Raw genomic sequence first — 24,345 nt, forward strand, 5'->3', positions numbered from 1 at the left:
TGACAGTTATCTGGGATTAACTTGCACACTAATGCAGGCACAACGCTGCATGACAGTAGCAGCTATCATCAAATAACTTGCCCCCTGTAAGAGCTAGAACATTCTGTGTATTTGCTTAAAGTTAAGAAACCTGTATTTTTGGTCACATCTTAAAACTGTAGAATACAGGTTTTCCTATTACTTATACTTGCACTGTCCTGTTGGGTAATTTGTTTGAAAAACTAAAAATAAAATGCAATAAAAATGCCCCAATAAAAAAAAAGACTCTAATCAATCATCTAAGTGTCTTTGTTAGTATAGAAGAGTACTTACTGGGTTTGGTCTGCTTTTTCATTAAAAAAAAGATAAAAGTCTCATTTTATCTTAAGAGTTCCACTTCAACATGAGCCTCTAATCAGCCTAAGGTACCTCCCCAGCACCATTCCCAACCAAGCATAGCTCCATACACAAGTACTGGTAGAACCCAGACATTCAACCCAAGTCTGCTTCAGATGATGAAAGCAAGTCTCCAAAGGATGAATCCTGGACTATGAACATAAGCTCTCCCAATAAAAGCAAGCTTTATTTGTCCTATTAAAGCCAAATTATACCAGTGGTGTGAACACAGTTATAAAGATAAAAATGTGCTTCTACTAGAAGGGGACAAGTATAAGGCACATTTATATGCCAGTATAATTGTGGCCACATTAGTGATGACACTGATATAACTACACTGGTAGGAACCACAGCTACAGTCATTCAGATGTGTTTGTATCAGGGCCTCAAGCTCAACCAAACAAACTAACACTGCCTCTAGACAACAAACCTTTCCAACCACCTGTGTTCAGATAGGTGTCACTCACCCATTTCTAGGGCCATTGTTAAATTAAGCTGCAACTGGTCTTGAGATCTTAGTTTCACTTCCCTGCAGGTAAGTGATGCTGTTCAACAGCTTGCTATGCAAGAGTCACAGATCAACTTGTACTTACATAGCAAAGGGCCATCATTTCTAGGCAGTGACAAGACTCATTACTTTCTTCTTAATTTTGGTTTTGTTTTTCTTCAGAAAGGTCCAACACTCAGTTTCTCCTGATCTCAAATAATGTCAGGTATAAATTAACTCATGCTGGGCATGGACACTAACAATACAGTGAGTTAACAAAGCTGCTCCATCTTATCCTATCACCCAAGCATAAATAAGCTAAACACAGTGGGTACCATTAGACACTGGACATCTACCACCTGCAATACTTAGTTATACTGCAGCTGAATTACAAAACCATCAAGCACCAGCCTGTGGTGCTTTAATGTCCATTCTTACAATAGAACCCATGTAGCCAAAGAAAACCTTTTAACAATGAAGATCTCTGCCCCTGTTTAGTGGTAAACCGTGAATGACTGTGCAGTAGTCTTCTCTTCTGGTACTCAGAAGTAAACTGCTCCCATCTGTAATCTTTCAGTTGTGATCTTCTTTTCTGGCATCTTGAACTGCAGGAAAATAGAAACACACCAACATCTTCCCCCCCACCCCCCAGATCACCTTTCCCTCTCCCATGATTAAAAAAGAAAAAGCAGATTTGACACCATCTTTTGTGTTCACTGAGCTCAGTTAAGTCAAAGAGCCACAACTTCTATTCTGGAAGGTACTAAGAAATGTACACATGAATGCCATTTTGTACAGTTGACATACTCTAAGAGCTGGTTGACTCTGAGCTTGATTTGGTCCAGTCTGCTGTTGCTGCATCTCTTAGGAAACATTAGTTATAGGTTTGTACTTCTTGAATCTGGTCCATTCACCAGTAGCATAGTTCATTTCAAAGACCGTGTCAACCAACATAGTGGTGCTGCCAGTGCCATCTGCCTTTGGTAAATCTTCTGTATGCTCACTAAGTTTAATTTGGATGATGTCACCCTGCTCTTGGCAAGGATTCTCTGTGAAAACAAGAATAGGAACAAATTACACACTTCAGCACTGTACTATGAAAGGTAAAGAGCACTTACGCTAAATAAACCCCCAAACAACAAACGTCAAACTCAAACCTGAGCAAGCAACGTCCCCAATAGACGCGGCCACACAATGACCTTCCTCCTTCCATACATCACAGACTGAGTTTTAAGGATAAAATAAAAAAATAAAAAAATCAGACCCCCAAAGATGAACCCCATGGCTAAAGTAACTGGAAGATCACCAAAAAGGGGAGTAAAGCATGCCAGTGTCATTTCTGTAGGCATCAAGAGTCTTAAGACAAGTTTATATTTAAGTGGGAGATGGTAAATCTGAAGTACCAGAGTTACCTTATTTAAGCTAAATTTTGTAGTTAAAAGCCTCAACAGTTTTCAGCTGCTCTGGAAGCCCAAACAGCTTCACTGAAATCACTAGTTCAAAACTCAGTTCTGTACCAGTAAAAGTATTAAATGTTACATTTCAAGGTACTAAAATTGGCATTCGAGAAGCTCAGGATTACCATAATTGACATTTACCAGCCTTTAGACGGTGTTGACATTATTACTGAAGGAATCCATAATTCATACTGTTATACATACTTATCTATATATACACATATGTGAATATATATAACATGCACATGGTACAGTTCCAAAATAGCATTTTACCTTGCATTACAAAAAAAATGCCTGTGTAAGTACTAAAAGTACACCCTCCTACTGCACTTGAATAGTGAAGAGCACCATCATTAATGAAAGATATAAAAAACTTTCTTAAAGCCCAGGGACCACCACAGTAACTCCACCCTGATCATCTTCAATAATGTGTTGCATGAATCCAAATGCATGAACCACATTTACGCTCTACAGCTCCAGTGTTAAAAGCCCTCAATTACCGAATTAGAAGGCAGAGCTAGTGCAGATGATAAGAGTTCACTTAAGGCCTCTTAAGCTCCTTCTCATCTTACATCTGATAATCTTCTGGGTAAAACAGCCTTGTCTATCAAGGCGAATATATGACAGGATTAGCTATGAGGCAGCTTATCTTCCTGTGAGTCACATCACCTATGGTTACCTAAAGTCTCCAAGACAACAGCTGCTACATTTCCAACACTAAGGAATTAGCAAAGAGGCTCTGTACTACACAGCTTATACCTCAACTTGCCACTGAAGAACTTACTCATTGGCCTTCTAGGCAGACTCCTAGGACCAGAACAATCTGTTCACTGTTCTGACTGGTTGCCTTGTTTCTCTTCAGCCTCTAAGCCATGCTATTATTACTTGTGCTCAGTTGTGTAGCTATTGTGTTTAGCAGCTGCTCTGACAGACTGTTCAACTTACTAGAAATAGACTCTACAGACCCATTTCTAGGTAGTTAGAACCAAAATAGCTAGAGCAATAATCCATAATTTATGTAGAGTCCAGAGTAGAACACAGAGTCCAGTATGCACAGAGAAAAGCTAGAGTCTTGCGTTCACATATGCACATTTAGAAATGCTAGGCTGTGCTTCAGATTTAGGTATTCAAAACCAAACTAAATTGGTCTCAATACATGCCTCTGGATCCTGCCATGAATCCAAGTATAAGAGCCTTTTCTGGCCTTGTAACTTTGTTTGCAGTCTTGAACATTTCCTGTGCAGCATACATTTGCTCCCTCTGCAAGAGATAACAAACAAATATGAATTCCAGTGGAGAAAACACTGCTAACAGGTACCATATTAAGGATCACAGACAAGCATAAGGGATTCAGGTGGAAGTCTGCAGACCTACAAAAGTAAATAAACACCCTCCTGCCTTAACCTCAAGGCTTTCTCTCTCTAATGGTTAAAGCTGTCACAGAAATAACTGAATTCTCAAACTGCAGAAAAAAACCCTACCTTTAAAAAGTTATTGAAACATGTGCTGAGACAATGTTTGCCCAACAAACACAGGCTTGAAATAATTTGAGGATTTTAATTTTATTTAATAAAATAAAATTAATTCACTTTATTTAAAGTGAAGGTACTGAAAAGGTCACTCAGCTTCTTAAAGTTCAGATCTCACAAGCCAGGCTTATAGATGTGCTTAGCAAAGTCTTCAAATCAGTTGCCTCCTGAATTAGTTACCTGCTTAACTTCCAGCATGCATATAATATATACCAACATACAGCAATAAGAAGCTTCAGGACATGTAATTGCTGTTCCTGAGGAATCTCTTTCCTCCTCACTTTCAGGCTTTAAAAAACACCCATCCAAGTATAACAGGGGGGTGAGAGGATCAAGAAATAAAAAGTTTTTGCCTTAGAATAATCCATAGATACCTTTTCTCCTAAAAACAATGACAGGATCCTTTTTGTTTCTTACATTACATGCAACTGGCTGGGCAACAGTTCTGCTGGAAATCCATTTTATAATGAATAATACAACATTATTTTACATAACAAATAGCAGTAAAGACATCTTACTGGGACATTAGCACTGCACAAGTAAAAATGTTGTGATTAAGACAGCATTGCTGTCAAAGCCACAAAATATTTTCACTATCACTGGTCACAAAAAAAAAGCAGCCTCAATCACTCAGTAATTCAAAGGCCAGGAACTGCCAACATACTATATGAGCTCAATAATAAAGATTCATGTTTCCCAATCTACACCAAAAGCAGCAGTCAAAGAGAACCTTGTTTTACTTACTGTGAGAGAGAGGCTCTTTTTCGGTGGCGGCTGTTGCTGAGTTTGGGGGGCCACTTGTGGTGCCTGTGCCGCGGGGGAAATGGCAGGAGGTGTGGTAGGTGTTAGAGGTGAGGTAGGTGTGGCTGCAGGTGGGTTTGAGTTACTATTGTACATGGGTGTTCTTTGTTTGAACTGTGCAGGAAGAGTTGTAGTAGCAGTGGGAGCTGTAGGCTCCTCGGTCTGTCGGGTAGTCTGCAAGGCCTCTCGTGCAGAGCCAGCTGCAAAGACCAACCAGGACAATTACGTATGATAATCCAAACACAGATGAGCATCACCAATAGCCTTTAAAGAAAACTAATAAATCTCATTATTCCATTTTACCACCATGATTCAACATCTATATGAAAAATTGAAGTAATAATGCTCTTTCCACTCAATTATCTACAATACTTAGACAACTGAGTGACTACCTGTCCAATATGGATTACACTACATTTAGTATCTAATTATGTTTAATGGATACCGGATTTAACAAATTGAAACTGATTTACTTTTTAGTTTATGTAGCTCTAACAGCTGTACTCTGACCCCTCCAGGATTATTGCTGTATTGTTATGTAGAGGCTAAAACCATAAAAATATTTAATCAGTTTTTTCCTAATACAGCAGCAGCTTCCAAAGGAAATGGTAATTAAATCTCAGCCATTAACAAATACAGAAAATATACAAATACTTAAACAGATGACAGAATGAAATGTACTCTTCACAAATAAAGTCTTTACTTAAACACTTACTGCCAAGAGGGTTAAACCCCCACAGTATTTACAAGTCCTAACTCTTGTTATTTCTTAAAGTTGATCCATTTACCTGCACTTAAAGGAGTTACTATGGTGATCCTGGCTGCAGGTGGAGATTTACATATCTGATCAGGTTACTCTGATTTCATAAGTTACCACCTGTCTGGCAAACAGTAATTACCCATTGTATCCAGTGACATCTTTTTGCAGCTCTTAAGACATAGACACAGCTGCTTAAGCACCTTTCCATGAACCTCATGAGGTTTATGGTAACTCATTTTCACAGTCTTCAAAGTAGACTAAAAGGTAGATACACTGATGCTTTTCAGATCAGATTTTAGAGAATAAGAGGTCCACCACTCTCCATTTATGCACAGACATGGCACTGGTTTTAACAATATGGCTATTACATTAGTAAAATGTGGAACAGGACAGTGGACACTTGAGAGGAAGAACATTTGTAACTATTAGTTACTCCTAAATTTTGTACAATCCTCTCATCTCATCACAACCGACTTGCATAAATAACATCTCTTAATTATGCAACCTCTGATTACATGAAACCAAATCTACAGATCTTCTGTGGGCATCTTATATCAAGGAAAGCGTGAAAGTTTATGTTCCTTGTCCATGAGAAAAGACTGATAGCTCATACTCCAAAAAGAAAATAGAAGTCAGGAAAGAAAACAGGGAACAAAGAAAGACAAAAGAGAATTTTAAACTAGGCTTCTCCTGCTGCTGAATACAATGCCAAGGCTCTGGAAAATACTACTAGCTGCTGACAACACTGATATGCTCTTGGCTGCATTCCTTTTGGAGATGCCAATTTTCTGCCAGAGAAAGATTTGCATGGACCTTCAGAGAGATTCTGAACTGTTTCAGGGCCAAGTGATCTGGTTTTGCATATGCATTTTTCTATAGCAGCCAACATGCCACAGCTCACATAAAGACAAACATTAGAGTACCAAATCACAAAAAGCAAGAATAAAAAGAACACATTAAACTGAAATGTTGGTTCTCTGGTAACTACAAGGCCTGATAATGAACCCCAGTCATCCACATCTGTTAGTGCAAACTGATACAATCCATTAAGGCCTTACACACAGCAGGGAAGGAAAAGTAAAACTAAGTGTGTTAAAATAAAAGGTGTAGAAGGATGCTTACAAATACTATTTTTTTACTATAGGCGACTTTCTACAACTGAAAATAACATACTACTTTCAAACTAAGCAGGAGCTCAGCCACCATCAGACTGTTATAATAAGGTAAAAGGCAAACAGATGGCTTGATCCCAGCTTGTGTGAAAGCTAATATGTACTTGCCTCTACTAACATATCTGACACTCACAGCAACTGTTGTGCAAGTGCATGTGTATAGATGTGTATATGGAGATATACTCCAGACTTATGTGCATTACTGAGTCTTTTTAGGGATTAAAAACCTGGATCTTCTATTGCAGAGTAAGATTAAAAAAAAAACAACCAACCAACCAGTAAATTGCTTTACTTGTTTACCTAGCAGTCATTTAAAGACTTAAAACCAACAAGCATTTTATTTATATAGGTTAAATAACATGTCTAGTTACCCCAAACCCAAATGCTGGGTTCCTGCAATGGATTTGTAGACTGCTGAGGTTAAGTTTCACTGAAGTTGAGGGACAGTAGGTTTGTAAATAAAGGCAGAGCTTGGCAGTAAAACTGTATACAGTTGGAGGTATTTGGTGACAAAACCCAAAGAGGTTTCTCTCACCTGGCTGTGTTTCAGAGCTTGGGATATACGAGGACGATGGCACCACACTGGGTGTAGCAGGTAAATAACTTGTAGAAGGTAGTGCAGGCTCATTGTTCAGTGAGCCAAGTTTCTGTAAAACAAATAAAAGTGTTATAGCCATACTGCATATACTCATGTGCTGTTTCTGCATTTTAAGTACAATTAATTCTGCTATAATAATAATTTAGAAGCTTAATTAGGGACTCCTCTGTTAGGGCAAGTTTGCCCTTTCGACCCTAACTTCTATACAAGCTTCAGGCATTAGAATTATCCTAGGAGGGAAAAAAAACCTTTTATTTACCCTAATTCAGATCAAAGTTGCTTTCAAAGGTACAGTCTGAGCCAGAAAGAACACACTTCTGCAGAGAGAGTCAAGCTGCTGTTCTATTATCCCATTCCTAATTTGGGAGCATGGAGACTAGATGATGAGATTTGTGCAGACAGTAATCTCTGAAGAATTACACTATAGAAATAAGTGATCTTCTTCCTGAGCAAACATGCTGTTCACTATTAGCAAGCAGAAACCTGTGCTCCTCCAAGGGCAGAGGGCCTACTAAAACATCACCCAGGAGAATGCAATGGCCTCTGGGACATAAACAAGCAGAAAGCAGCAGTAAAGGCACAGGTAAACCCTGTTGCTACCAAAACAAGCAGTCAGCACTAACATGATTGATGTCATCTAGGATCAAGCCAAAGAAAATGCCATATATGTTTCTTTGTATCACTTTTGTCCATGATATTGCACACACAGCATAAAGACAACAGATTGGTATCTCTATAAAGATCTTAACTTTAGTCCAATCCAGCTTTATAAACATCAGGGTTGACAGCAGAAAGATGTTTTTGGGGAACAAGTCAAGTAGGCAAACAATTTCTTCTTACTAGACAGAAGATGGGTGTTCAGTAATGTGTGGAGCTTGCCAAAAAAATCAAAAGAGACAGCATTCAACAGAATGAGAGGCAACTACCTTCACCACAGGCCTAACAATATCTGCCTTTATGTTGGTTTTGGCTTGTTTAGATAGATTCTTACCAGCATAGCCATGGGACCAATGTTGCACGTGCTTACCATTAGGCTCAAGGAAAAAAAAGCCTGACTCACCAACTGAATCACAGGTCTTTTAGAGTGCTCTCCAAAGGCAAGCACTGAATGTCACCATATGGACTTTAAGAGACAGAGGTAATCACAACCACTTTAAATTTGGAAGAAGAGAAGACACTTCAGATTTGAGACGGATTTCTATTATCTTGAGAGACTTGCAAACACTGGGTGCAGCAGTCTCAAATTATCTATTTGTATCTAAAGAACCCTATTGTCCAAATTAATTCCAGGCCAAGGCCTGATGGAATAGAACAGACAGTTTCTAATTCAGAAGTGGGAGGAGGGCCTAACATTCCTGTAAAAGCTGTGTTCTGACTGAGAAGACAAAGCTACATCACAGTTTTTCCAATGCACCATGTCTGAAAGAACAGGGAAAAAACGCTGTACACAACCCCTCCTCCCACCACCCACCCTGATTATCTCTAGCAACAAGTTAGTATCTTCAGGGGAAAAAAAACAAGACTTATTTCTTAATTGGCTGCTTGTATTGAGCTGTTCTTCCTGGGCATAGGTCACTGATAAGTACTCCTCACTGACACTTGTGTGGACACTATTCCACTAAGGTCACCAAGGATGCACAAGCACAGAGTGAAATGATTCTACCCCTCCAGGGTCAGAAAGCCCTGCTAGCCCATTCATCTGACAGTGGTTTTAGTGTTTTAGAATAATACGCATCATGGTTTCCTCGTACTGGGTTTTTTGTTGCTTATTTTGGTTTTACCTGTGTAGACACAAGGCCAGCAGCATAATCTGGGGTAGCATTTTCTACTACCGTTTCTTCTTTGGCTTGCTTTTCCACAACTTCTGTATCTATTGCATAAAGACAGAAGTCAGTTCAAGGAAGTTTTCTAAAATACTGAATTAAATACACTTTTTTAAACAAATATATAAAATTGCTGTTCTCAGTCTATTAAAACATGCTTAAAGAGGTATAAACTGAAAGGCAGATACAGTAATCTTCATACACAATTGTGTAAGGAACCCATTTATGAACTGAACCACAACGTATATCCATGAAGATATAGAAACTGAGTAACCAGGCAGAACTGGCTAATTTTGAAATACTAGAAAGCATCAAAACCTTAAGCAAAAAATGAACTGCAATTCTGATTTTGTTCTGAGGTGGTACCTACTTTTAGTGACAAACACAAAAAGGCTGGTTTTGAGGCTTAGTGTATCTTCCAATGTGGTCGTTTGACTTCAGAGCAGTGTATTAGGTATTATTAACTTAAGATTTCTCAGCCATAATTTTAGACCACACTACACACTGTTTCAACATTATTTTCAACTGACTTCCTTGGCCATTCAGCCAGTAGAAGTAAGCAAAGTATCTCAGAACAGTATCAAAGCCAGTCACACACCTATGGGCTGCCCAAAGCACAACTGACCAGTTCAATCATTTCATGCAACTGAGTCAAGCTATTACCTAAGCAGATGGCAATGTGATTAGGAGCACTGGAAAAAGTGAAAATCCTCTCTTAAAGCATTTTTCAGCCTTTTTTTTGAAGTGCAGCTGATGGCAAGTTTTAACAAATGAACAACAGAATGGTATAAATCTAGACCCTACTTGCTGGTGTATTAACAGCTTTTCTAGGCAGCATGCTATACCAACCTAATGTCTTTCTTCTTCTCTTAGCTTCACGGCCAGCACCCACCATATCCAGCTCAGAGATATCTAAAAGCTAAAAAGACAGACCCCAGAGAATTTAATAACCATTGCTCTACATATTGTCCTTAATTTTTTTTTCTTTAACATATTGATACTTGATTCAAAACAGCATCAGAAATTGACTTTAGATAGGGGGGATCGCTGAGCAGGAAAACAAGAGGCTAAGAAAGAGTGCACCCACCTTTACTCCTCTTTCTTTGCGCAAAGGTGTTCTTGAAGGAGGAATAGGAGTTCTATTTCCAGAAGAACTAAATACACTGGGTGCTGAAGTACTCCTGAACGGAGCTTGTTTTGGAATTCCTTTGAGTGGTGCTTAAGGAAAATAAAAAAGGCAACAACTGAATTATATGTTTAATTACTTACAAACAAATGTTTTACAGCTTTTCCCCTTCTTACTGCACACAGCCCATCCCTTGAACATCAGATGTTTATAGAATCATAGAACAGTTAGGGTTGGAAAAGACCTTAAGATCATCCAGTTCCAACCCCCCTGCCATGGGCAGGGACACCTCACACTAAGCCTTATCACCTAAGGCTTCATCCAGCCTGGCCTTGAACACTGCCAGGGATGGAGCATTCACAACATCCCTGGGCAACCCATTCCAGTGCCTCACCACTCTTACGGTAAAGAATTTCTTCCTTATATCCAATCTAAACCTCTGCTGTTTAAGTTTCAACCTGCTACCCCTTGTCTATCTATAATACACTACATGTCCCTCAAAGGTCAGAATAGTTTTACCCTTCAGACAAGGAGTAAAAGCCAATCTCTAGGCTAATTCTTGCAACCTCATTCTACATGTAGTAACCAAACAGGTGCACTGCTATCAAAATGGGTGTTTGCTACATACATCGATGCTTTCCTTACTTATAGCAAACAAAATGTGAACATAAACCTATCAGGCATAAACGTTCTCAATCCAGTTATTGCCCAAGTTGCTCTTTGAACTGTAGGATCTAGTTACTTGGTGAGACTGTATTTAGTCAAAGATTCTTAGCCAAGCTTCTGCAGGGCTAAGGGCTTGTAATCTACTAAAAAGGTAAATCAGTGCTTCACACAGGGATCTGAAATTCTGGACCTGCTGTCTGCACAAGGAGAAGGATCAGGAGATGGATGCAATCTGTGTGTCCATTACAAATGGAAAAGCTGCTGTCTCAATTACTCAGGAGGAACTGCTACACCTGTAAAAAGCTGTTTTCCATCCAACTTTACCCTATTACCCTTTTACCTCATGCTCAATGTAAGTACTGATAACAGCATTCTTTCATCAACTACTAAAACATTAGGGACACAAACATATCTGTCAGGTCTCTGAGCCTCCTGACTATCTCCTCATACCCTACTATTAAGATAAATACAAAACTTAAGTCTGAGATTAGATACTCTCTATCCCCCTCTATGCTGCACTGAAAACCTTTTCACCGTAGGACAATCCTCCCTGACCAATGTTAGTAAGTTTTGGCAGAGTAAACCCCAGCTGATCCTATAGCTCACCTAGCTCTAAAAGCCAAGTCTAAAAACCTGCTTTATTTGTTCAACAGCTAAAAAGAATGCCAAGAATTAAAGGTCAGTTCCTATACTGGAACAATTTTTAGCTCAAATTACATCTACACCTTTTGCATTTCTTGTATGAATGTGTGGCTGAACTTTTGTGCTTAAAACCACATCTTAAATAACACCCACATAAAGTATTTCACAGCTGCCAGCTGCCACACCAAGAAAACACTCTAGTTTTACATGTAAGCATCATACTGATGGTCAGAAAAGTTGTAACTGTGCAGTGATTTAATGTACATAACTAATTCTGAACTCCTCTTACTCCTGGTCAAAACAGCTGAAAAATCCAAGCAGTTTGGGCACTTCAGCAAACAGCTGAAATCCATGAACATGAAGAATGACTATACATCTTTGTCATGCCCATTAAATAGAAGCCACAGCACAGCCTTGGCAGAGAGCACACTGCCCCCTTCTCTTTCTTCACACAGAATTATACAAGACAGTTTCAGTCTACTTCACAGGATTTCAGAGAGCACAGCACATCACTGTGATCCAATCTACTCCCTTTTGGAGCAGCAGGGTTTAGTCAGGAGTTATTCCTGGCCTGATGCAAATTAAATTCTTACCAAAGTCTACAGGCATGATCTAGCTGTGCACATTTTAGAAGCATGGCAGATACACTTGCCATTTAAGAAACACCCCACACTCTTGTTCCTTCTGACAAGGCACATCAGAAGCATTAAAATATCAGGAGAGAAAGCACCAGAAAGGAAAAAATCCTTTGCATCAGAAGAACTGAAGAGTTTGTAAGAACTAGACAGTAATTTTATTCTTCATCAAGGCTATTTTATCAGATTTTCCTTCCAGGAAGTGATGAAAGTGAGCCATACTTGTTGTATCTATCTTTTTGACCAGGCCTCTGCCTTTGGCATGGAAAGGCACTCCTGCAGTCTTCTTGAGCTGTTGTGCAGTTTCTGTTGCTAAAAAGAAAAAGGACTTTAGTTATTACAGCACTTATGTTGAAAAAACCCCCAACAAACCAAAAACACCAACACCCAAACCAATACATTGCTTCCTATATAAAATGTTATAAACTAATACACAGGAAGATGGGAATAGCAATAAAGAATAATACTTTAATTAAACCCTAGGCTAAACACAGTGTTTGGAGAAGACGTAAAATCAATACGACTGTGCAAATGATAAGATGGTCCAAGCCAAAAGACATTATCAGAGTAGCCAGTGTAGTCAATGGAGACCAAAATAATTAGAAGAAAGTTCTGCATCACTTCATAAAAACTTATAGATCTTGTATTTAACCACAGTAACTACTCAGGTTACATCCAAGCAGCAAGCTGCTGCAATGGAATAGCAGCTACAGTACGCTATTTTAAGATTGCTTAGTTCAACCAGATACTAATACATATATGTACACACATGCTGCCTTTCTTGGCTTTCACACCTGATACAGCCATACTGTGCAAAAGAAAGCAGTGATTAGCAGCTCTTATTTCCTGTTGTAAAAACATATGGCAAAAACAGAACTAGGTTCTTATTTCAGTTTTGTTTCAGAAGCTTTAACCAAAGCAGTCCCTCAAGTCTTCACAACTGACTGTTAAATATACCCATAAGAGAGCAACTATATCTGCACTTCAAAAAGCTGCAACTGGTTGTATGCTTTGAAATCTGAACAGCATTTAAGTAAATATTAGCATTTTAACGTAATCCCGGCCAGAATGACTTGCACCTGCTCTTCCATACAGAGCAGTCTATCAAAAAAAGAAAAAAAGAATAAAAAAAAAAATCTGCCAGCTCTTACAACAGAAAGCTTCAATATCCCCATACTGGACAATAAGATTAAATACAAATGTTCATTTCATCACTCAATCTTATCAACTAGCTGTAATACTACTTACACTTCTGCAAGAGTTCAGCTCTGAGAGTGGCACTTTTAGGTTTCCTTTTCAGCTGGAAGTGTTTCACTGGGGGAGTAAGTGGCCCAGCTAGTGTTGTCAAGGCATTTTTGTTTAAGTATTGGCATTCCAACGGCAACATAGCTGAAGTTTCACATTCACTTACTGCATAAAGAGTTAACACACAGGTATTATCACCTCTGGTAGCTAATTACAAAACATTTCACAAGTAGACTGTACAGGTGTTTTTAAATGCTAGATGACTTGTTTAAATGCCAAGAGTAATTTAGCTGTAATTATTACACCATACAGAAGCAATTATTAGGAAGTTTGTTTTTTACATTAGCTTCATAAGAACTTCCATGTTATTATACCTGGTCAAGCTACAGGAATTTTATACAGGCTACTATTGTCAGAATGAAAGATACATATGACTGAATTCTCACATTCCTTAAAACAGTCACACATAAAAAGGAAACTTCTAAACAAAATGCAAACCAAAAGTGTGAACAGATAAGAGACCATTTCTTTATAGTAAAACAACAAAATGCTTCCACCTCCAAGTGATTTCATTATTGCTCTACTGCAATCCTTAATCCAACACCAGATCTGCCCATTGATGCCCAAGGGCTTTTTCTAGGCAGTGTGCAAATCAATTGAAGTAGCTTTGCATCACCCATTTACTGCATTGTTTGAAGCAGGGACTGTGTAAGTGCCTGAGCCAATATTTTCAGCTGCTGGTAGTCAGTAGCTACTCAGACATAAGCAGCAGAGCTCTGCTTGGGATCAGTCTCCTCATACTACCTATCACCTGATGCCTAGAGGAGGACTTCCAGCAGAGGTGCACCTCACTACAAAGGTGGTGCTTCCACACACTCACATACACACTGCAGAAACAGAGCCTTACTGTCAGCTTTGGTACTACAAGATACGAGACTGAGCAATATATAAAAAACCCCTCAACTTCCTAAGCTGCAGTAAATCTATTATCTGTCAGTGCACATACAGCCTGGCTATGCTACTAACGAATCCACAGTAACTTGTGTGTTGCTCTTCACAAGCACTCAGCGTGATACCCGACACATAAATTCTGATGATGTGTGAAAAGATGATTTAAGTTACCATTTCTAAAATATCACAGTTGCCAGTCCAGTAACATGCCAGATTATGAACTGTGGCAGTTGAGACAAGACATGCTGCTTGTCATGATACCAATTCTGTTAAGACAGAAAGACTGCTTGAGAAGCAAGAGGTTATTCCTGAAAAAAGGCATATTTCTGTAATTCTCACCAACAGAAAAGGCTTACCTTTTTCTCTAAGTTCTCCTAAAATATCTTGAACATTGGGATTCTGTTCTTCAAGATCAAGGTTAAGGGAGCCAGTATCTGGAAAGGATTTTAAAATATCAGCTACCATTAAGACCCAAGGGTCTGAATCCAAGGTAGCAAGCTGGACAATTTCAGTCAGTGCCCCTTTCATCTACCAAAAAAAGAAAAAGAAAATCAGCCAATTGGAAGCAGTTTTAAACAAGTTATAGTTGGATTTTTTATTATTATTTTAAAAACGCACTTACATAAACATGCACAATATTCTACTACTGGGGAAGGGAAGAGGGATACTGCTTCACAGTTATACATTAACTCTAGAACTACAGAAAGAATGAACCAAGGTAACATTTTTACATTGGTTTTGGTCAATCTAACCCAAGTTTGGTTTGAGCTTTTGGCAGCTCGAAGTTTTGTTTAGCACTGAACATATTTACTAAGCGCAACAGGCCAGGATCTTACATTAGTGTCTCCTTATATTCTATACTTGTACTCCCAATGTACCGACACCTCACATCCAGTGATAAGAATATGCAGCTGGAATACAAGCTATATAGAACAGGCATCTAAACCAAGATGTGTCCCTTCCTAGGCTACAGCATAATTATAACACATACCGTATTTGCAGCATCTGAACATAAACTAAAGTCATCAAAACTTTACTTAAGCTTTCTCCAAACTGACATGTGTTTGGCTTACTGCACTGTCTGACAAAAGCTACATATTATAGAAGTAAACACAGCCCTCTAACATAGAATCATAGAATGGTTTTGGCTGGAAAGGACTTTAAGATCATCTAGTTCCCACTCCCTGCCATGGGCAGAGACATCTCACACTAGACCATGTCGCCCAAGGCTCTGTCCAGCCTGGCCTTGAACATTGCCAGCTACAGAGCATTTACAAGTAACAAGATTTTCCATCTACTTAAAATTTCTACAATCATAAAAAAGTGCTTGTTTTTCTACTTTAAGCACCTATCTTTAAAAAGGGGAAATGATGCACAAGATTTACTGTCACAGTTTTATTTTAATCACTAATCTACATGTCTGTTAGTAGTAGACAATGAAATAAAAAATCAAGGTAACTACAGCCAGAGGTTAGATAGTGAAACTCTTACATTCATGGTTTTGTTTAATTCACATGTATGCTTAATCCCCTCCCCCCACCAAATAAACACTGAACATTTGCCTTTCCACCACCCCCAAGTAAACTTTCATGTAAGTCTTAAAGCATTATTTTCACAGAACTTAGGATGTCTGAGGTATACTGTGCATCTACCAAGCCACAAAATGTAACAGTAAAATTACATGAAGTACTTAAGACATACTATCTCTATAGTATTAACACTAAAGAATTTACAAACAAGTGTAAGAAAGTACTTGAATTCTGATTTTTCACAGCCCATGGTGCCACACACAGCTTAATTAGAATGTACATATTTCCAAACACAGGGGGAAAAGCAAGAGATTTATCTTCACCTTTATCCTGTATCTTTCCCTTTGTTCAGAACCGACTTTATCTTACATGAAAAAGTTTAATAGCTTACTCTACTCATGCAACTAAGAAAAGTTAAATTCCTGCTCTTCATTTTCCCACACAAGTACTTTTTAAAGCTTAGAGGCAGACAAATATTGAAATTTCTCAACTCCTTTCACCCACATGATGTTATTGCCCTCTCACTTTAGGAAGAGTTTACACATGCACTATTGGGGCAGTTTGTCCTTCACCCCTTGCATGTTTAAGTGCTCATAGCAATGTGCTTGTGAAACACACCAGGTCAGTTAACCTGACCGAAAACCAACATCTCTTTAGATCTTTAAGCTTGATCAGCCCCTTGGTGTGGCTGACTACAGTCAGACAAACACCAGAACCACAAAGAGTGGAGCAGATGGTACAACAGTTATGATCTTCAGCAGCACTATCGATTTGCTTTGGATTAAACTGACATAATCGTGACCACGCACAGTTTAACATGCTCAGGTTCAATCAACACTTATCCAATGGAGAAAATCAATTTCTAAGGTTCTAGTCTTTGTTGTCCTCCACTGCTCACTTCTTTCTCAGTAAATGAAAACCCCACCTGGACTCCACACAGACTTGTCCATATTTCTAACCCTAAACTGCTCATCAGAAGATGAGTGTGAATATTATCTAAACAAACTCGTTTATTCTCCTAATCTGTAAGAATTACAGTACTGATTTCTGCAAAACACCTGAAAATTTAAAGCTTGCCATGAGACCTGATGAAGCTCTGGTTTATTTATAGGTCTTTTACAAGCTTTTATCTGAACACCACTAATGTAATTTCCTCCATCAAAGCACACTCAGACAACAATTGGAGGAAAGATGCCTCCTATATCCTCCCATTTTAGCCCTCTCTTCTGCTCCATAAAACACCTATCTGTACCAAAAATTGTACAGAGCTGCATGCCTCTATTACATATGTTCCTATGGAGATCTTGTCTGGGCACATTGCATCCACGCTGCTCTCAGGGCAGCTAAAGCTTGAGCTACCTACTTGTGCCACAACCTACTACTTCATGCGACATTGGCTCCTTCAAGGAACCCAGAAACAATTTATTCTCAGTGTTAGGCAAACAACATTATCACACAGCCTTGTGGGAGAAAACACATGGTGAAAGAACAGGCACTATCATACACAGGGAAGCAAAGCTCACTAATGTGTACCATGAGCTAACCAGAGACCTTGCCTGAATAGGGGTTCGCATTTAACAAGCCTGGATTTGAGTTTTGACTCAGGTTTGCCTTCAAATGGCAATTTAAATATCATGTTCCCAGTTCACTGCTGAACTGGCAGCTGAAAAAAAAAATCATTTGTGGTTTGAGAATGCATTAAATGCAGCTCAAAATAACATAATCCTACCTACAGCTTTTCTATTACTTTACAGAGCACAGGCATAACCCCAAGCTCTTAATTGTATAAGATTGCAACACTGGGTCACAAAGAGTCCCATTAGCTCCAACCAGTGCCTTGTAAAGCATGAATGTCAAGATCTGATGCAACATGTTCTGGCATTTGTCTCATCTAAAACTTAAGGATCCCAGGTATTTTTCTCAGCCTGCTGGCACACACACACAAAAAAAATAAAGCATAGGATGCAACTAGAAACATGTAACAAGAAAGGATCAGGCAGGATGGAAAGAGCCTGGGAACTGAAACAAAGGGAGCTTAACAGTGGCTGTGCAGGAAGAACACACAAACAGCACCATGGGAAGGGATAAAGAAGGAAATATTACCAGAAACATGTTAAGTGATAACTCCAAGATTACATCTTGCAACAAATTCCCATTAATTTGCTTTATATTATGCCTAAATTAATAGATGTGACTATATGTTTAGCCAATTGCCCCTTCCAACAACAGTTGCCTAATGAAATCACAGAATGGTATGGGTTGGAAAGGACCTTAACATCATCCAGTTCCAATCCCGCTGCCATGGACAGGGCAGCCTCACATCAGACCATGTTGCCCAAGGCTCTGCCCAACCTGGCCTTGAACGCTGCCAGGGATGGAGCATTCACCACTCCTTTGGCCAGCCTGTTCCAGTGCCTCACCACCCTCACAGTAAACCCAATTAAGTTTTAATCTTTCAGAGGCCACAGAGATATTTAATATGTATCCGTATTATTATAGAGCATTTTCATTAAGCTAAAAGCATTGGACTAAAAGTACAGTATTAATAAATACAAACCCAGAATGCATCAAATATCACTATTGTATGTGGTTTGTATTTTAATCATGAAAATGAGTAGAAGTGGCCAAGAGTAGCATTAGATTAAAGTATGCCATTTCATCACAGAAAAATTAAGAACATTAAATGCAGGCCAGAAAGATGCCTGTCCTGAACACAGAGAGAAAGACAAGTGCCATGGGCCCTTTTACTCCTTTGCACTAGTACTCCACAGTCCCCACTTGTATGAGGACTCCTGATTCTCACAAGCAAGACACAATCTGGACTTTTGCTCTCTTGCAGCTAGCATAACAAAAGAGCAGGTCACTGCTGGGATAGGGACCTTCCTCTCAAGGTAATCCAGAGAGAGGACTGGAGCTCACAGTCCTCATTCCAGACTTGGTTGTAACATCACAGTCTAACCCTGGACAAATAAATTAGACATTGGCACAAAATGAAAACTCACACTTGTCATTGTGAATCAGGTTGACAAGAATATAACACACAGAATAAACAGAAGTAACTGCTCTGCCAGATGCACAACTAAAACTCCAGTCAGCAGTACACTGAGCTTGAGGCATCATTGCAAATGAGCATAATTATCTAGAAACAAACTTAGCAGACAAAAAAAACTGGAGGGGCAGGAGTGAGCGAACTCTGCCCTAAGAATTACAGTGGGAAAAGGTATTTTTGATAACTGCCTCCAAACCACGCTTAAAATTAAAATGGGAGCCAATTATTCTTATTAGTCAGCAGGAACAAACAAGCAGTAATGAGGTTCACAGCATGATAAAAAATTAGGTTTATTACCTATCCCACAGGAGCATAATGAGGATTAAGTCACTTACACCTATACACTATTTGGAGTGTTGAATGAAAACATTAGGAAAATTGAAGTATATTACATTGCAGGGGGAAAAAAAACCACTTAAGGACTGTGCTTTCCAACAGTGCTCATTGAAGATTCACTTGTCTAGACTGAAGCTTTCCCAGAGATTTAGAAAGGACCAGCAGCAAATTAAACTCCTTCTAAACCCCAACACCATGATGCTTTTCCCTATTTCCACATCACTTTTTACTCAGATGTCTGCTCCCAAATGGTTTCCATATTATTTTGTGCCTCCATGAAAAAAAACAGAAAATGGGGGGAGGGCAGAGTTTTGAAGAGAAGAAAACCGAAGTCCAATCTATCATCTAGAGAGGGGAAATACAAATACTTACACAACAAACCAGTAACATATCCTGCATCCACTATCAAGATTCCCAAAGTTTTACAAAGCTGATGCAATGTGTTTTCCAATACTATTAGGTTTCCAAATGCCAGCTCAGTGCTTCTCACACATGATCAATACAGACCGGCACATGGCATGGAAAACACATATCACTTTCCAAAGAGGCTAATAAAGTGATTTCACAGTTAAATTTTCAAATATGGGAATGATACACAAACGACAGACTTCACCTCCAGTACCCTACACTAGTGTATTTTTGCTAGCAAAGACACCATGTTCAGCACTCCACACTACACTAAACACAGACACCAGGGAGAAGTGCCCATCACAGTGCACCTAGACTGAACACTAACACACATACAGATCTGTTCTGGATATCATACCCAAAGCCTGTTAAAATATCAAAAATCATGACAGTAAGATGCAAGATGTAGCACATATTCACAAATATAATCTATTTTAGCAAACTCACCACAAATGATGAGTATCTGATAACATAACAGCCCTTTCTGCCAGCAGTTTGGTTACACCAGCTGGTTTTACCATGTACAGAAGGAAGTCTGTAAGGATCATAGCACACCTGCTACCAATGTTATGTGTTTCTGCCTCACGAGCTCTTTTTTTTTTTCTTTACAACTTTAAGTCCTTCCTCTCACTTAGGACAAAAATCACATCCTGAGGTATTTTGCAAAGGACTGAAACATGATAAAACCTCAGATCTCAAGTGTGCTCCATTTACAATGATTCAATTTCTGATTGAAGTCACAAGCTCTACCAAAGAAGTCAAAACTCACACAATATTTTTTGTTACAGCAGTAACAAGAGCTTTATATTTGGATCACTAACAATACACTAAAACACACAGCAACTGACTTGTTCTTCTTTACATATACTCCATGGCTAAGAAAAGCTTAGATCAAGTGAAGCTGCTTTGTGCTATCTTCCTCGGAATCAGATTTAAAAGTTCTTTTACCTACTCAGTGAACACTCTTCCACCATTCCAACTAATTATTTCAGTTTGCCTGAATGCTGCTCTCTCAAAGAGCTGGCATGAGTCTTATTTATGAAGGTCTCTAAGCTTTTCTGAACTCTTTTCTTCTTCAATCTAAAACCACCACTAACTTGTTGGCTTTTTCTGAACACTGCAATACTCTTTTCTTCCATTTCACTTGGATTTTCACATTACTTCAGAAGAATTTTGCCTACTCAGAATTCACATGAGCATATGCATAGCTCCCCATCCCCCTTTCTGGCCTTGGTTTTGTTTGTCCAAAACACAACTGCATTTGTCACACAGAAGGAAGACATCTTGTGCACTGGATAGGCACTGACCAGGAATGTCATGTTTTAAAAATTACAGGAAAGATGATGAATATTCTTTTTTACAACCCTATTCTTCAATCAACCCTATTCTTCAATCCACTCTATTATTCGATCAACCCCATTCTTCATAAGTAACACCAGTTACATGTAACACTGATCACACAGATGCATGTGGCAAGACAGACAACGTACACTGAACTAATGCTTGTGCATTTTCAGCTTAGAAGTACATGAAAGCTGAGCACACAATAATCCAAGTTACATATGCCCTCCCCACACCCTGCCTAGTAAATATATTAGGCTTAAGCAGCAGCTGTGCCCTAGCCAAGAATGAGACTGTTGCAAGCACAGCTGAGGATACTCTACACAAGAGGGTTAAGGAATAACTACACACCAGCTCCATGACTGCTACAAGGAAGCAATATCATACACGGTGGAAGTAGGAGAGGAATTCCTCAAACCTGGCTAAAGAGACTTAATGTCTCCCAGTCATTCTCCAGCTACTGTCTCAAACATCAATAGCTGCCTACTGGTGAGAATAAGCCAGCTGCAGATGATGTATGGTCCAGGGCCAAATGAATAATCTTGCAGAGCCAGCTCAGACTCGAGCCAGCCAGCTTTATTAGCTGGGGTAAGACAGTAAAGGAAAGTACTATCTGCTCCCAGAAGGGTAAAGAGAAGCAAAAACTAAACCAAAACATGGCAATTTCCTTCAAGCAAGACCTGACTGCAAGAAGTCAGGGGAAAGCACCGTTCGGTGCAGACCCCAGATCTTCCAGCCCCAAAGTTTCAGCACTTGCTGCTGTCCTTCCTATAGCTGAGATGCTCTTGAGACACCTACACAGCTGCCAGGGAGCAGAGGGAAGGAAGCTTAGCACACACGACCGGTCCTAAACGCTCCTGCCTCTCTGACCGACTGCTACAACAACCGCTGCCTCAGAAAGCTCTCTTCCCCAGGGGCACCCAAACTATCAAAACAGAGCCCTATAACTACGAGTCCGTGTGGACGTGTAAGATGGGTTTCAGGTCGAAATTGCCTTCAGAAGACTAGTATCAACCAGAGATTCCCCGAAGAGCAGGAAGAGGAGGAGCAGCACCAAAGCTTCCACTCCACTCACTGCCTTATCAGGGGGGAATCCGAGCGCTTCTCCTCGCACCGAGTCCTCCGCGCAGGGCCTCAACAAACCGCTCTACCAGCCGAGACCTCCCTCCTCCCGGCTCCCCGACCATGAAGCGGGGATGTCTGCGGGACCAGCCTCACTACACACCGCCCGGCTTCCCCCCTCAGCAACCGCCCGCTCCAACCGGGGGCAGCGCCAGGCCTCTGAGGGACACGGCCCCGGGGTCTCCCTCTCCACACTCCATGTGCGGGCGGGGAGGTCGTGCAGGCGCTGCCCCTTTTTCCCCTCACACCATCTCCGACCTCCTCTTCCCCTTCACCCCCCTTTGGTTCATCTTCCCGCGCAAGCTCCTACACAGCCCTCACCTCATCCACCGCCCGGCGGGGCAGGTGCAGCATCCCCAGGAGTAGCTTGAGCTTGACGGCAGAGGAGAGCCCGTGGAAACAGAGGCGGATGTTGTCGATCACCGAAGCCGTGAGCAGCGAGGCAATGCTCGGCGGCGCCCATAGCTCGTCTGTGGAACCCAGTTTGTTGTGCAGCCACAGGCCAGTGTCGCTCTCCCGCATCGACGCCATCTTGGGAGCGGGGCGAAAAAAGAGGGGATTCTCAACGGGCATTTTATGAAGACACCTAAAGGGAGGAAGGGAGGGGTAAGGACCCCTGCGGGTCGCATTCCTGTTCGTCAGCCAAAATGGCGGCGCCCAATGAGGTTGCGCTAGGGAAGGTGGAGATTCCGCCGTAACCTAAAATGGCGGCGCCCAGGTGGCAACAAAGAGCGAGTCTCTATTCATCTCCCGTTCAGATGCAAAATGGCACCCGCCACAGCTTCTCCGCCGTACTGCAATATGGCGCCGCTTCACCGGAGGGAAGTGTCTCTCCAGCCTCCATTCAGTGTCCCTTACTGTCCGCTCTCACTTCCCCGCGGGCCGAGCACCGGGAGCAGGATGCCGAGCCGCGGCGGGGCCTGGCGGCACAGCTCGGCTGCAGGCCGAGGCCCGCCCCTCTGAGGCTGCCAGCCTCCCGCAGCCGGCGGCTCCGGCCTTCCCCTTCCTGCCCGGCGCCGCCTCATTGGCTCAGCTCTCCCTTCAGGCGGGAGAAGGGCTGAGGGCCCCGCTGCCGCCTGCTCGGCTGGTGGTGCTCCGCGGCAGCTTCCCTTACACCCCCGTGTCCCGGTGGGGCGGGTAACCCCGCACTCCTTTCACTCTCCCCCTGGCCGGCCTGCGTTGAAGTCTTCTGTTTCCCCAGCTAACCTAATAAAGGGAGCTTATTAGGGCTAATGGCACCTTAAAGTGCACCTCCTCCGTGGTTTCCTGGTGCTGGTGCGGTGTTAGATGGCGAGTCCCCCCGGTGGTGCTGCGATATGACACAAAGTGAAGAGCCTTTTTCATTGTTTTCCCCAGAATCTGTGCTGGGTGCTTCAGAGATACGGGAGGTTACTTCAGTGTCTAACACAAGCGGCGGGCACGCAGAAATCGGGGGTTGTTAAGCGTTCATTCCTATTCCCTCCTGATTCTGCTCATTGGTACTCAAAACATTCATCAATTTCCTAAATGCCAGAAGACTCCCGAGTTTTTCAAGTGTGGCATAAATCGTTCATTTTAGTGTCTTAAGTGGAATTAAGAGCACAGGAGTTCCAGTGCAGAGCAGATTCAACCCACTCAAGTGTTTGAATGTAAACATTTTATCTACAATATGATTTCTCTGGGAAAGCAAAGCAATTGTTGTGGAGGTGCTTTCAATCTACTCAGTATGGCATTGTGGAATGTTACATTCCTGTTCCCTGTTTTTACTAATACCCAAAGCACTTAGTGTCTGCAGCTGTTGGGTGCTGTGAAACACTGACTTGTCCGGGTAGAAGTGTAGTTTTTATGTGAATAAATAACATGTTGTTGGCTTTTTCCCCCCAGCTATAATTTAAAAGTTGTGTGAGCATCTGCACACACATGCACTTTGGTGGTACTATCAATGTATACTCAAATGGGATTTGCTGGGGAGGGACTCTTCATCAGGAACTGTAGTGATAGGACAAGGGGTAAGGGGTTAAAACTTAAACAGGGGAAGTTTAGATTGGATATAAGGAAGAAATTCTTTACTGTGAGGGTGGTGAGGCACTGGAATGGGTTGCCCAGGGAAGCTGTGAATGCTCCATCCCTGGCAGTGTTCAAGACCAGGTTGGACAGAGCCTTGGGTGATATGGTTTAGTGTGAGGTGTCCCTGCCCATGGCAGGGAGGTTGGAACTGGATGATCTTAAGGTCTTTTCCAACCCTAACTATTCTATGATTCTAAGACAAAACTTTATATACAGGCAGCTGGCATTTTAGAACAGCAAAATCAAG

General features: G+C 40.9%; 1 protein-coding gene across 1 annotated transcript; it reads right to left on the reverse strand.

The window, feature by feature from the left end:
• Positions 1-541: 541 nt before the first annotated feature.
• NELFA (negative elongation factor complex member A) lies at positions 542-22,977 on the reverse strand. The gene is made up of 11 exons (XM_005148537.4): positions 22,374-22,977; positions 14,624-14,795; positions 13,320-13,481; positions 12,294-12,383; positions 10,090-10,220; positions 9,852-9,921; positions 8,961-9,049; positions 7,117-7,228; positions 4,593-4,849; positions 3,480-3,579; positions 542-1,911 (listed from the first exon to the last, which is right to left on the reverse strand). Exons 1-11 carry the CDS (start codon positions 22,623-22,625, stop codon positions 1,727-1,729), a joined length of 1,620 nt encoding a protein of 539 aa, XP_005148594.2. The 5' UTR covers positions 22,626-22,977; the 3' UTR covers positions 542-1,726.
• Positions 22,978-24,345: the final 1,368 nt, after the last annotated feature.

Source organism: Melopsittacus undulatus, chromosome 7 (genome assembly GCF_012275295.1).
Source record: "Melopsittacus undulatus isolate bMelUnd1 chromosome 7, bMelUnd1.mat.Z, whole genome shotgun sequence".
NCBI lineage: Eukaryota > Metazoa > Chordata > Aves > Psittaciformes > Psittaculidae > Melopsittacus > Melopsittacus undulatus.

What these genes read in the sequence shown, in the direction of transcription:
- NELFA (XM_005148537.4), bottom strand. Translation starts at nt 22,625, where the DNA reads ATGCCCGTTGAGAATCCCCTCTTTTTTCGCCCCGCTCCCAAGATGGCG. An exon ending in AGGAGAACTTAGAGAAAAAG is followed by an intron (nt 13,482 to 14,623) that starts GTAAGCCTTTTC and finishes CTCTTTATGCAG; the next exon opens with TAAGTGAATGTGAAACTTCA. An exon ending in AAAAGAGCCTCTCTCTCACA is followed by an intron (nt 3,580 to 4,592) that starts GTAAGTAAAACA and finishes TATCTCTTGCAG; the next exon opens with AGGGAGCAAATGTATGCTGC.